The following is a 14,914-nucleotide window of genomic DNA, read 5'->3' as shown; positions in this document are numbered from 1 at the left end:
TAACTGCAATGAGTTACCTCAGGACACATAAGGGAACATAGAACAGCTCTGGACCAGGGGATGCTGATGAGGTAAACCTAAGAACAGGATTAATGGGGTGTTATATACTGCCAAAAGCTCTAAGTCCTCAATATCAACTGCACGTAGCACAGTAAGTGGGGCCAACTGGTGTGAGCAGGGGTTCCACTGTCTAAGAGTTCATGGTGCCATTTGCTTCTGTGGGGACTTTTGAGCAGCTATTATGTCAACTTGTTTTGCAGCCTGCTTTTCCTCCAGGCTGTTTGTCAGGCAGACTGGATTTTTATATAACAGTCCAAGCTGATTCAAGAATTTGGACTCAGATAGGATGTTATTCTTCAAGTTCAGGAGCTCCACCCTCATTTCTCAGGGATTTGTGGTGAGCTCTGAACACCTTTTCTAGGATAGGAAAGATATAAATATTACAGTGGCTGCATGGGTTTATGTGTCCTGAGTACTTGCAATGTCTCTGTTCACTGCCCTCCTTCCTGTTAAACTCACAGGATTGTTTTAAATGTCTGTGTCAAGATGATCTTACCAGTGACCTTCATCAACCTAGCCTTGTTCTGAGATTTGTGTCCAGGCATCATGACTCTAGAAATGTGAGTTATTGCCAGGCGATGGTGGCGCATGCCTTTAATCCCAGCACTCGGGAGGCAGAGGCAGGCGGATCTCTGTGAGTTTGAGACCAGCCTGGTCTACAGAGCTAGTGCCAGCACAGGCTCCAAAGCCACAGAGAAACCCTGTCTCGAAAAACCAAAAAAAAAAAAAATGTCAGTTATTGCTTTCAACTGCTCCTCTAGCAAAGAGGTAATTATTGCCTGTGTAAGTGAGTCCTAGAAGGCACAATACCATCTAAATATCTGTACAAATGAAATATGCTCCAGATATTAATAGAAAACACATCAGCATTCACTGACATATTTATAATAAAAACTTAAGTGTTTTGTCATTGATTGGAATCTGTCAAAATCCTTATTTTCAGTTCCCTCAAGTACTGATACATGACATTAAAATTTTTGTTTGTTTAATACTTGCTTTAATGAGGATTCCCACTTTTCTTGTCCTCTCTTCCCTTTTCCAAGCATTAAGTCATATTTGAGACCAGGCTCTGATATCCTAACAATTGATTCCTTTCTACTGAAATCACTGTCAATGGAGGAAGAGGTGTCTCATCTTCCACATCATTTGGTAAATGCTAAAGGAAATGAATTCAAAAGGAGGAATGGATTTGTGCTTAGATGGATGGGTGATGCCAGGATGAGTCTAATGTCCAAGAACCTGAAGTTACATCTACCACCTGGTTTTTCTAAAAGAAACGAGCTTGCAGGCAAACAGACAAAACTAAAAAGATTGTTGGTCTTTGCTGCTTTGTATGGCATAAACTTAAGATGAGCTGTTTCAGGACGTCCTCCTCCACAGCCTGGATCCTAAATAGCAGCAGTTCTCAAGATGGTAATGATAACTGTTACATTGAGTGTTATATGTTTAACCAGCATGGTATATAATGACTTAATGAATATAATTTAAGACAAGTATTATAATAGTATGTGATAAAATTGGGAACCTTTAAGGATGGATACGGACAGAAAACCATCAAGCAGAGTGCGAAGGCTATTGTAAAACTATGCCAATATTAGAAAAGTGGAAATACATCAAAAATGAAAGTGCAAGGCTTACAGACACTAGTGACACTGTTGAAGTCACAATGCTGGCAAAGTTATACCTGAAAGAAAACTAGTCATTTTTGAGAGAGAGTCTCCCTCTGTAACCAGGCTAGCCCTGAACAATACCCCTGCCAAATCTCTCTAGTCCTAAAGTTACTGCAAGTATCATGATCGTCTCCATGATTTAGACATCTGAAAACCTTATCTATCTTATTGATCCATTTAGAAATGTAAGATAGGCTAAGGCCAACCCACAGCTCTGTCATGAACTCCAGCCCGAGGATGGAGAGTGATACATCACCATTTCTGTTCCATCTCTGTATCTCCAGCAGCTAGTCTCCTTACCTCCATGTACTCACCTGGACCTCTGCGGTGCATACAGGATGTGGAGCTGCTCTGGGAGGGTGACACTTGTCAGGTCACATTTGTACTGTCAGGATTTGTGGGCTCTTGGCTGACATCAGGTATGCAGACTTCGAGTTTCATGTGGTCACGGTGTCAGGGGAAGGAAGGCCTCTGCAGAGCCCCCGTCCCTGAAGTACAGCTTCCCTCTCTCCACGATTACTACATCTGTTTTGTTCAGCAGTTATTTCAAGCTTAATTATGGTTTAATTATTTTGACAAGAAAAACAAGAGGTGAGAAAATGAACAACTAACTTAAGTTTCTGTGTGCGGAGTGCCCTGCATCTTCTGACTGGTTTTCATCTTCTCAAAGTGCCAAGCTGTGACCTGGGCAGAATCTACTTCTGACACATAGACCAGGTCTCTTGTTTTTCTTTCTAAATTCCCTTATCAGACCAGAGTACAATGAGTGATGCTAAGTAGTAGAGATTCTACTCTCTGGTCAAAACATGGTCCAAACTTGGACCAGGACAAATTAGAGTCCTTTGTTCTACCTGTGCCTGTTGGTAGTTAAGGAATTTTCTATAAACGATTCTTTCATTCCTGCCCCTTAAATACCTTAAATATCATCTGGGACTTACTTGAACCCCAATATTGACTTTATTCTAAAAGTAATCTTTATTTACAAAACATTAAGGGTACCTTTTTAACTTAGCGGTGTCCAAGAGTGGTCCTTCTGTGTACTTTTCAAACTAGTTCCTAGGAAGCCCTTCCTATCCCAAATTTCATATGATGTAAAAAATGGGAGGTTCAGGACAGAGTTTTAAAATGATGGTATCAACATTTTATTCTTGAAAGAGAGCACCACAGGGTGTCCTTGTGAGATAAGTGTAGGTTGTGCCCTTTACTCTGTTCTCTGAATCGTCATGTCTCCATACATATAGGTGCAACTGGCACATAACAGAAGCTAAAAATCCTTCTGCATAAATGAAATGACAGCTTTTGAAAAAACCAAACAGGATTCCTATTCTACCTATTGAAGGGTAAATTCAGAAACAGGGAAACTAAGACCTATATCATATATGTCAGGGTAGATAGAAATTCAAAACTAAGAGTTATTGGCCAAATGGGCACGATGGGAATCATAACAGCCCAGGCTGCTGCCCAGGCTGTAGGTTGTTCCTCACAACTCACAGCTCGGCCCCACTGCTGAAGACATCTTCTGCACAGATCATTTATATGGAGAGGTCAAGCTGCTGCCTATATAGAGGATTCACCCTAATTTTCCAGCTTCTTTAATACAGGAGTGTACTTTATATGGTCTCAAAAGAAAAATATAAACTCCAACCCAGCCACAAACTCTTTATCTGCAATAGTGTCTTGCCTGCAAAAAAATTCCAGGGCAATGGTGAAACAAAGATTGTAGCAGTAACCAATTGATAACCTATTTGGCCTAAAGTGTCCATGAGATGAAATCCATGCCCAAAACTGCTCAGGTTCCGAAGAACCTGAGAACAGATTGACCAGGGATCCAGAATAAAATTAAGTACTACTTGTCTAAGAAAAGAAAAAAATGTAGTTATAAAATGACTCCTAATGATATTCTGTTGCATTTATAAATCAGTGTCTTGTCCAGACATCATCATCAGAGAAGCTTCCTCCTGCAGCACATGGGAACAAATACAGAGACCCACAGGCAGATAATGCATAGGGAGTGAGAGACCTTGGAACACTCAGCCCTTAAATAGGATGTCTCCACCAAATTCTTCCCCTCAGAGATCAGAGATCCTGTAGAAGAGGAGGTGAAAGAATCTTAGAGCTAAATGAATTAGCCAAAGGAATTAGCCATCTTTTTCTCATTATTACTAATATCCTTATCTTTCCTAAGGATTGTATAACTGTTCAGATTAATGTCAACGTGACCCAGAATTGAATGGGGGATCTTTCTACATTTTTTATGTTTCTTTATAGGGTATTTTTGGGACTTTGTCCAATACTTCCTCATCTAAAATTCCTTGTCCTTAAAGCCAGGGCTTGTACTCACACACAACTTGAAAACAACTTAATAGCTGTATTTTTTATAGTAGTTCTCCTCCTTTCTTTAAAAAATTAAACACGAAGTCAACATAAGACAAAGACTTCCCTGCTTTCTGCCCCCATTATTCTCACTCATCTCCTTCCATGAGGGGCCCCCTTCTCTTATTTCATAGTCAATTTCAAGTCCCTTTTCAGGCACCACTTGTCACCCTCCAGAGGTAGAGGGATCTGGGAGAATGAGGTGGACTGGAGTCTCATGCAACAGCCAACTTTATTCAGAGCAGCAGACAAGTTATCCTCTGAGGGTAAGAAAGTTCACATGAGGTCACTCTGTGTACAATGGCAAAGACAAGCTGAGCATGACAAAATCACAGTCTTCACAGAAGCACACAAAGGACTTTTAACATTTAAATCGTTATGATAACAAAAATTAGGAGGCAATCGGAAATAAACCCACTCCTTTCTGCTATGCTGGATGGAGTGTGGAAACACATTCCAAGAAAATTTCTGTGATTTGGAGAAACCCAAAGAAAAGATGTTTGTTCTGTTTGCTTGGAGTGTTTCCACAAGCACTCAGAATTCTCAAACTACTCCATTTCTGGGTCATGTTCTTAAACAGAGGGAAAGGTTTCTTTGGTTTATGCTTCCACATCACTGTTTATCATCAAGGTATCAGGACAGGAACTCACCTAGGGCAGGAACCTGGGGCACGAGCTGATGCAGAAGTGATGGAGGGGTGCTGCTTACTGGCTTGTTCACCATGGTTGCTCAGTCTCCTTTTGTATAGAATCCAGTGCCATTTGCCAAAGGATGGTACTACCATCAAAGGGCTGTGAACTGCTCCATCAATCAGTGATTAAGAAAACACCCTACATTTGGATTTTATGGTGGTGTTTTTTCAATGGATCTTTTCTCCTTTTAGATAACTCTAGCTTGTATCAAGTTGGCAGAACTAGCCAGTCCATGGTCATTGGCGACCATGAGACACATCTGCTCCTACAGCACCAATCTACTTCAAGAGGAAGATTGGCATCGAAGAGGTTCCTTATGGAGTTGGTTAGCCATTTGGGCAAGAAACTATTCTTGCCTGGACTGATGCATAAACTGGACACAAAGAACCTGCAGAAAGAGGACTGCTGAACTGGCCTAAAGGTGAGATGGTCTTTCGGGGTTCCTGACTTATGAAAGAGTCTGTGAGACATTCTGCAGGACACAGAAAAAGTGACTGAACTGTCTTTGAATTTTCCTGCTATGGGAATGTCTGCTGGAAACTATGGGCCTGTAGGCTGAAGATGGATGCCCCAACAGTACAAAAGAACTTTGGGTGACTGTACAGGTCTCTGTCATTTCTAGAGTTTTGGAAGTTGTTTAGTTCTTGTTTATTTAGGTAATATTATATCCTTGGGAGTCTTTGATGAAGTTGAAGAATGGTTAGTTACAGTTATAGTTTTCCTTTGTTATGGTAAAAGATAAAATAGATCTAAATATTGTAACTGTAATTCTTGCTTGATAAATGTTTTGTTATATTTAATTTTACTATGTTAAAGTGAAAGCCTTTCTTTTTTGTTTAAACAGAAAAAGGGGAAATGATGTAGAAGGGTCATCTGTCTATGTGTTACTTTCATAGGTTAATAAAGAAACTGCATTGGCTTTTTAATAGGGCGGAAAATTAGGTGGGCCGAGTAGACAGAACAGAATGCTGGGAAGAAGGCAATGAGGCAGATGCCATTCCTCTTCTCTCTGAGATGGATGCCCGTTAGACTCATCCCAGTAAGCCACAGTCAAGTGGCAATACAGATTACTAGAAATGGATTGAATCAATATGTAAGAGCTAGCCAATAAGAGGTTAAAACTAATGGACCAGGCAGTGTTTAAAAGAATATGGATTCTGTGTAATTATTCTGGGGCTAAGATAGCCATGCGGGAGCTAGATGGGATGAAAAGCACTCCTCCTCGCCCATTCACTACAAGATATAACAGAAAAAAATTTACAAATAGGGCATAAAACTACCTCTAGTGATTCTACAATTTCATGTTCAATGATTGCATCAATTATTATTTTTCAGAATGCATCTATCAGATTCTTAGAACCATGTTGATATCTTATTGTGTGGATCTAAATTGAGAAATCAAGCAGCGAATCCCTCACTTAAATGGATGAAGAATCAGATCCTTTTGCAGCTCTTTGATGACAAACAGCTGGATAGTGTTGTGGAGAGCAACCAGGCATTGACAAAGGGCAGCAGCTAACAAGCCTCAATCTGCTTCAGTCCCACTGCATATTAATCTTGCAAATTGGCAAATCCACATTGTTAATCAAAATACAAACTATAGATGGATAAAATGAAACTTTACCATGTATTCCTTATCCAGTTAATTCCATATGGACAATCTTTTTTTTTTTTTTTTTTTTTTTTTGATTTTTCAAGACAGGGTTTCTCCATAGTTTTTGATTCCTGTCCTGGAACTAGCTCTTGTAGACCAGGCTGGCCTTGAACTCACAGAGATCTGCCTGCCTCTGCCTCCCGAGTGCCAGGATTAAAGGCGTGCGCCACCACCGCCCGGCATCATATGGACAATCTTAATTCCTGCAGAGAACCTTCATGTACATAAAACCACAGAAACATTTAAGTGCATTGAAGTTCTGTCACTGGTGCACTGAGATTCCAGGAAGTGGATGTAGTTTATGTCATTTTTCACAATTCTGTAAAATGTTTTCTACAGATGGAAACATGCAGACACTTTGAAGAATCTCAAAACAGCATCACAGCTAAACTAACATTTAGTGAGTACAGCATCAGGAACAAGATATGGATTTCTTTGAATAACATGATTAAATCACTAAGAAACTGACAAATTTTGCCAAATTTCATCTGGAAATTCCCCTCTGTATTCTGTGAATATGGTTTATTACCATTGGTTAAAAATGAAGCTGCTTTGTTCAATGGCAGGGTAGAATAGAGATAGACAGGAAAACTAAACTGAACAAAGGGAGAAATAAGGCAGAGTCAGGCAGTTACTATGTAGTAGCTGGAGAAGAAATACACCAGATTCATAATATAAGGCCACACCATCGTGGTGATTGATAGAAATGAATAAATTTAAGATGTAAGAGCTAGTTAGAAATCCACCTGAGCCATCAGGGAAACAGTGCTGCAATTAGTATAGTTTCTGTGTGATTATTCCTGTCTGAGCAGCCAGAAAACAAAGGCACAGTGTCCTTTTACACAAATTCATCTGTGTACATCCAATAACGGTAGTAGGAAAATCAGTTTCACAAAATATAAATAAGACCATTCTTTCTGTGCTGGAGGAATGGCTCAGTAGTTGAGAGCACTGGCTTGTCTTCCAGAGGACCCAAGTTCAATTCCTAGCAACCAAAAATGGTAAAGAACAAACTCTCTAACTCCAGTCAGTCACAGGACATTTGACAATCTCTTCTACCCTTACAGGAACGAGGCACTGATGTGATACAGGGACACAAGGATATAACTCTGGTAAATTGTCAGTACACAATACAGATATATGAATTTTAAAAGTCCTTTCCAAAAATAGGAAAAGTGGATAATAAGGTTTCACTTATCACTGTCATTTACAAAGATCTCTCTCAGCATAAGATTGGGTTACCATGAAGATTGTTTGAGAATAAACACATACTTGAACTGATTTGAGAGAATTTTGTCTTACCTACAATATTACAAGACTGAGAGCTCTTTCACATTATTTAATAGAAAAATAAAAGAGATATTTTCTTAATTTTTCCCACTGAGCATGCCAACACTCAGTCAGAAGTCCTTCCCTGTGTATCAACACAACAGGGCTAAAAGTTGCATAACCAAGGGTTAAAAATTCTTGAATATTTCCCATCAAGGGTATCTTTCCTAAAGAGAGACTTAAAAATAGAGAAAAAGCACAGTCAGTCCAATAGAAGAAAACAAAGCAGAGCATCAGAAGGAGGACACTCTGAGCAGCTCTCAGCTCAGGGGGAGTTCTGTAGAGAAGCTTGGAGTTCTGGAGGTGGAGAACATGCTGGTGGTGCTTGTGGAGAAGAAGTACCATGTAGCCACTGGCACCTCCCATGGCTCCCTGAAACACAGCATCTCTCAGGACCATGAGAGGGAGAACAATCCACTTAATTTTCTGATTTTCAAGCAATAAGTAGCAATAGTTGTCATCATTCTTAAACTGTGATATATTCAGGCTTGTACTTGTGATGGACTGGATTAGGTTCATAGCTAATAAAGCGTTGAGTGTCCAAAAGAATGAAAAGAATGGGAGGATGTGCCATGCAGACTGTGGTCTGAGCCTCCTCCACCCAGATGCTCTGGGACTGATGATGATGGCCTGGACCACAGTGAGGAGACTGCTGGTGCAGATGGAGACCCCACGGGAAACCCTCTGCAGGTAAATGACGATCTTACATTCTATATCATCTAGAAAGTTTCTCAAACCAAAAGCTGCCATTGTCTTTGGCAATCCTTTTGCAAAGAGCATTATGATGTTTGTAAAAGCCAAGTGGATGAGAATAAGATGTATGGGTTTCTGCTCAGGCCCTCCGCACCAAATAAACATATAATTCACAGAAACAGAAATGTTCCCCAGAGTTCCAAACACAGTCATGAAGAGGAAAACTATTTGCTTAATAAATCTCAAAAACATTTCTTCTCTCCTGGAAAGAAAATCTTGTATTCAGGATACAAAGAGGTTTTTTTTCATAAAACATCAATAATGTTAGACATTTATCTTAAAAACGTTTCACATAATAGCATTTTCTGTTATACAAGAGTTAGTGATGGACACATGTGCTGATGTAGACTGGGGCCCTGAACTCCTCCTCTTCCCTGTGGACCCTGAGTTATGTGTGTGCTCTGACAGGTGAGTTTGGTAACTGGAATGGATCCCCAACGTTTTAAAGGAGATATGTTTGAAGTCTATACTAGCAAAATTGACTCGTTAAAATGTGAATTTGTTTATGTGTGTCTCTGTGTGTATGTGTCTGTCTGTCCACATGCTGGAAAAATACATAGATAACTCATATCATAACTGAAATGAACTGTAAATTTCCCCAAACAAAATTCTTCTATTTCTCCTCTCCCCCCTCTCTCTCTCCCCCTCCACTCCCTCTCCCTCTCCTTTTCCTTTCCCCTCTCCGTCTCTGTCTCTCTCTGTCTCTTCATATTTTCCCACTGACTTTCAAAGACAAAGGCTTTGTTTCTATTTCCCTATTAATTAGTGTAACAATATCAAGATTTGCTTTTGACTTCAAAGCCTTATAACTTCAATTTCTACATCCTAACATTTTTTAAATTTTTATGTTGATCACTCTGTGATTTCACTCCATATAAGTATATCTAGATTTTTTTAAGTCATTCTCAATGTCAAGTTCAATTGCACAATCTTTTCACATAGACCAATACAGTTGAAGTTGAGTCATGAAAATATAACTTGAAAATTTTCATGTAACTGCTAGACTGCAGCTAGGGATGGTGTCTAGCAGAATCTTGTGTTGCTTTCTAAAATAGGGAGTAGCAGAGATCTCTGGTCCTAGTGGAAGACTGCTGGCCATCTGTAACTGCAATGAGTTACCTCAGGACACATAAGGGAACATAGAACAGCTCTGGACCAGGGGATGCTGATGAGGTAAACCTAAGAACAGGATTAATGGGGTGTTATATACTGCCAAAAGCTCTAAGTCCTCAATATCAACTGCACGTAGCACAGTAAGTGGGGCCAACTGGTGTGAGCAGGGGTTCCACTGTCTAAGAGTTCATGGTGCCATTTGCTTCTGTGGGGACTTTTGAGCAGCTATTATGTCAACTTGTTTTGCAGCCTGCTTTTCCTCCAGGCTGTTTGTCAGGCAGACTGGATTTTTATATAACAGTCCAAGCTGATTCAAGAATTTGGACTCAGATAGGATGTTATTCTTCAAGTTCAGGAGCTCCACCCTCATTTCTCAGGGATTTGTGGTGAGCTCTGAACACCTTTTCTAGGATAGGAAAGATATAAATATTACAGTGGCTGCATGGGTTTATGTGTCCTGAGTACTTGCAATGTCTCTGTTCACTGCCCTCCTTCCTGTTAAACTCACAGGATTGTTTTAAATGTCTGTGTCAAGATGATCTTACCAGTGACCTTCATCAACCTAGCCTTGTTCTGAGATTTGTGTCCAGGCATCATGACTCTAGAAATGTGAGTTATTGCCAGGCGATGGTGGCGCATGCCTTTAATCCCAGCACTCGGGAGGCAGAGGCAGGCGGATCTCTGTGAGTTTGAGACCAGCCTGGTCTACAGAGCTAGTGCCAGCACAGGCTCCAAAGCCACAGAGAAACCCTGTCTCGAAAAACCAAAAAAAAAAAAAATGTCAGTTATTGCTTTCAACTGCTCCTCTAGCAAAGAGGTAATTATTGCCTGTGTAAGTGAGTCCTAGAAGGCACAATACCATCTAAATATCTGTACAAATGAAATATGCTCCAGATATTAATAGAAAACACATCAGCATTCACTGACATATTTATAATAAAAACTTAAGTGTTTTGTCATTGATTGGAATCTGTCAAAATCCTTATTTTCAGTTCCCTCAAGTACTGATACATGACATTAAAATTTTTGTTTGTTTAATACTTGCTTTAATGAGGATTCCCACTTTTCTTGTCCTCTCTTCCCTTTTCCAAGCATTAAGTCATATTTGAGACCAGGCTCTGATATCCTAACAATTGATTCCTTTCTACTGAAATCACTGTCAATGGAGGAAGAGGTGTCTCATCTTCCACATCATTTGGTAAATGCTAAAGGAAATGAATTCAAAAGGAGGAATGGATTTGTGCTTAGATGGATGGGTGATGCCAGGATGAGTCTAATGTCCAAGAACCTGAAGTTACATCTACCACCTGGTTTTTCTAAAAGAAACGAGCTTGCAGGCAAACAGACAAAACTAAAAAGATTGTTGGTCTTTGCTGCTTTGTATGGCATAAACTTAAGATGAGCTGTTTCAGGACGTCCTCCTCCACAGCCTGGATCCTAAATAGCAGCAGTTCTCAAGATGGTAATGATAACTGTTACATTGAGTGTTATATGTTTAACCAGCATGGTATATAATGACTTAATGAATATAATTTAAGACAAGTATTATAATAGTATGTGATAAAATTGGGAACCTTTAAGGATGGATACGGACAGAAAACCATCAAGCAGAGTGCGAAGGCTATTGTAAAACTATGCCAATATTAGAAAAGTGGAAATACATCAAAAATGAAAGTGCAAGGCTTACAGACACTAGTGACACTGTTGAAGTCACAATGCTGGCAAAGTTATACCTGAAAGAAAACTAGTCATTTTTGAGAGAGAGTCTCCCTCTGTAACCAGGCTAGCCCTGAACAATACCCCTGCCAAATCTCTCTAGTCCTAAAGTTACTGCAAGTATCATGATCGTCTCCATGATTTAGACATCTGAAAACCTTATCTATCTTATTGATCCATTTAGAAATGTAAGATAGGCTAAGGCCAACCCACAGCTCTGTCATGAACTCCAGCCCGAGGATGGAGAGTGATACATCACCATTTCTGTTCCATCTCTGTATCTCCAGCAGCTAGTCTCCTTACCTCCATGTACTCACCTGGACCTCTGCGGTGCATACAGGATGTGGAGCTGCTCTGGGAGGGTGACACTTGTCAGGTCACATTTGTACTGTCAGGATTTGTGGGCTCTTGGCTGACATCAGGTATGCAGACTTCGAGTTTCATGTGGTCACGGTGTCAGGGGAAGGAAGGCCTCTGCAGAGCCCCCGTCCCTGAAGTACAGCTTCCCTCTCTCCACGATTACTACATCTGTTTTGTTCAGCAGTTATTTCAAGCTTAATTATGGTTTAATTATTTTGACAAGAAAAACAAGAGGTGAGAAAATGAACAACTAACTTAAGTTTCTGTGTGCGGAGTGCCCTGCATCTTCTGACTGGTTTTCATCTTCTCAAAGTGCCAAGCTGTGACCTGGGCAGAATCTACTTCTGACACATAGACCAGGTCTCTTGTTTTTCTTTCTAAATTCCCTTATCAGACCAGAGTACAATGAGTGATGCTAAGTAGTAGAGATTCTACTCTCTGGTCAAAACATGGTCCAAACTTGGACCAGGACAAATTAGAGTCCTTTGTTCTACCTGTGCCTGTTGGTAGTTAAGGAATTTTCTATAAACGATTCTTTCATTCCTGCCCCTTAAATACCTTAAATATCATCTGGGACTTACTTGAACCCCAATATTGACTTTATTCTAAAAGTAATCTTTATTTACAAAACATTAAGGGTACCTTTTTAACTTAGCGGTGTCCAAGAGTGGTCCTTCTGTGTACTTTTCAAACTAGTTCCTAGGAAGCCCTTCCTATCCCAAATTTCATATGATGTAAAAAATGGGAGGTTCAGGACAGAGTTTTAAAATGATGGTATCAACATTTTATTCTTGAAAGAGAGCACCACAGGGTGTCCTTGTGAGATAAGTGTAGGTTGTGCCCTTTACTCTGTTCTCTGAATCGTCATGTCTCCATACATATAGGTGCAACTGGCACATAACAGAAGCTAAAAATCCTTCTGCATAAATGAAATGAAAGCTTTGAAGGAAACCATACAAGATTCCTATTCTACCTATTATAGAAAGGGAAATTCAGAAACATGGAATCCAAGACATATATCATATATGTCAGGGTAGATAGAAATTCAAAACTAAGAGTTATTGGCCAAATGGGCACGATGGGAATCATAACAGCCCAGGCTGCTGCCCAGGCTGTAGGTTGTTCCTCACAACTCACAGCTTGGCCCCACTGCTGAAGACATCTTCTGCACAGATCATTAATATGGAGAGGTCAAGCTGCTGCCTATATAGAGGCTTCTCCCCTATTTTTCAGCTTCTTTGATACAGGTATGTGCTCTATATGGTCTCAAAAGAGAAATATAAACTCCAACCCAGCCACAAACTCTTTATCTGCAATAGTGTCTTGCCTGCAAAAAAATTCCAGGGCAATGGTGAAACAAAGATTGTAGCAGTAACCAATTGATAACCTATTTGGCCTAAAGTGTCCATGAGATGAAATCCATGCCCAAAACTGCTCAGGTTCCGAAGAACCTGAGAACAGATTGACTAGGGATCTAGAATAAAACTTAAGTGCTAGTTTTATTAGACTACCTGTCTAAGAAAAGAAAAAATGTAGTTATAAAATGATAATGATATTCTGTTGCATTTATAGATCAGTGTCTTGTCCAGGACATCATCAGAGGAGCTCCCTCCTGCAGCAGATGGGAACAAATACAGAGACCCACAGGCAGATAATGCATAGAGAATGAGAGACCTTGGAACACTCAGCCCTTAAATGGGATGTCTAACTAAAATTCTTACCCTCAGAGATCAGAGAATCCTTTAGAAGAGTATGTGGAAAGAATGTTAGAGCCAATTGAATTAGCCATCTCTTTCTCATTATTACCAATATCCTTATCTTTCCTAAGGATTGTATAACTGTTCAGATTAATGTCAACGTGACCCAGAATTGAATGGGGGATCTTTCTACATTTCTAATATTTCTTTATATTGTGTTTTTGGGACTCTGTCAAATACTTCCTCATCTAAATTTCCTTCTGAAAGCCAGGGCTTGGACTCACAAACAACTTAATAGCTGTGATTTTGATATTAGTGCTACTCCTTTCTTTACAAAATGAAGCAGAAAGTCAACATATGACGAAGCCTTCCCTGGTTTCTGCCCCATTATTCTCTCTCATCTCCTTCCCTGAGGGTCCCCACTCTCTGTTTTCAAAGCCCACTTCAGGTCCCTTTTAGGCACCACTTGTCACCCTCCAGTGGTAGAGGGACCTGGGAGAATGAGGTGGACTGGATTCTCATGCAACAGCCAACTTTATTCAGAGCAGCAGGCAAGTTATACTCATATGAGGTCACTATGTATACAATGACAAAGACAAGCTGAGCGTGACAAAATCATGTTCTTCACAGAAGCACATAAAGGACTTTTTAAACATTTAAAAGGTTATCAATAACAAGCCATAAGTGGCAATCAGAAATAAACCACTTTTTTCTGCTGTGCCTGGATGGAGCATGGAAACATACTCCAAGAAAATTTCTGTGATTTGGAGAAACAGAGAGAAAAGATTTTGTCCTGTTTGTTTACTAGGAGTGCTTCCACAAGCACTCAGAATTCTCAAACTACTCCATTACTGAATCATGTTCTTAAATGGAGGGAAGGGTTTCTTTGGTTTATGCTTCCACATCACTGTTTATCATCAAGGTATCAGGACAGGAACTCACCTAGGGCAGGAACCTGGAGGCACAAGCTGATGCAGAGGTTATGGAGAGGTGCTGCTTACGGGATTGTTCACCATGGTTGCTCAGTCTCCTTCTGTATAGAATCCACTGCCATTTGCCAAAGATGGTACTACCATCAAAGGGCTGTGAACTGCTCCATCAATCAGTGATTAAGAAAACACCCTACATTTGGATTTTATGGTGGTGTTTTCTCAATGGATCTTTTCTCCTTTTAGATAACTCTAGCTTGTATCAAGTTGGCAGAACTAGCCAATGAGGAGAAATGTGTCCAGTTTAAGAAAATAATGAAGGCATTTATACTAATCCATCTGTCCAATCTCATGTGCTTTACCTGAAGGGCATAACTGAATCTGATATCCAGGTTGCCTTTACTATTCTCTATTTATTTACAATTTTCATCATATATTAAATTTTAATTTATGATCTGATTGAGCTTTTATTTTATTTTTTTCAAATCTAATCTTATTTCAGGGAAAATTTCATAACCAATTCTATATGCCACTCAGAGGCCAGACCAACTTTGTTCATGCTGTGTCA

General features: G+C 39.9%; 1 protein-coding gene across 1 annotated transcript; it reads right to left on the bottom strand.

Moving 5' to 3' along the window:
• Positions 1-7,784: 7,784 nt before the first annotated feature.
• Positions 7,785-8,747, bottom strand: LOC126501821 (vomeronasal type-1 receptor 4-like). The gene has a single exon (XM_050142676.1). The coding sequence runs from the start codon at positions 8,721-8,723 to the stop codon at positions 7,785-7,787; it is 939 nt and encodes a 312-aa protein (XP_049998633.1). The 5' UTR covers positions 8,724-8,747.
• Positions 8,748-14,914: the final 6,167 nt, after the last annotated feature.

This window comes from Alexandromys fortis, unplaced genomic scaffold, assembly GCF_014885135.2.
Source record: "Alexandromys fortis isolate MF-2015 unplaced genomic scaffold, M_Fortis_MF-2015_v1.1 scaffold_5, whole genome shotgun sequence".
NCBI lineage: Eukaryota > Metazoa > Chordata > Mammalia > Rodentia > Cricetidae > Alexandromys > Alexandromys fortis.
The sequence above is the reverse complement of the archived record's forward strand: the minus strand, read 5'-3'. Positions and strand labels throughout refer to the sequence as shown.

Coding starts and splice junctions, on each gene's coding strand:
- LOC126501821 (XM_050142676.1), bottom strand. CDS start 8,723: ATGTTTTTGAGATTTATTAAGCAAATAGTTTTCCTCTTCATGACTGTG.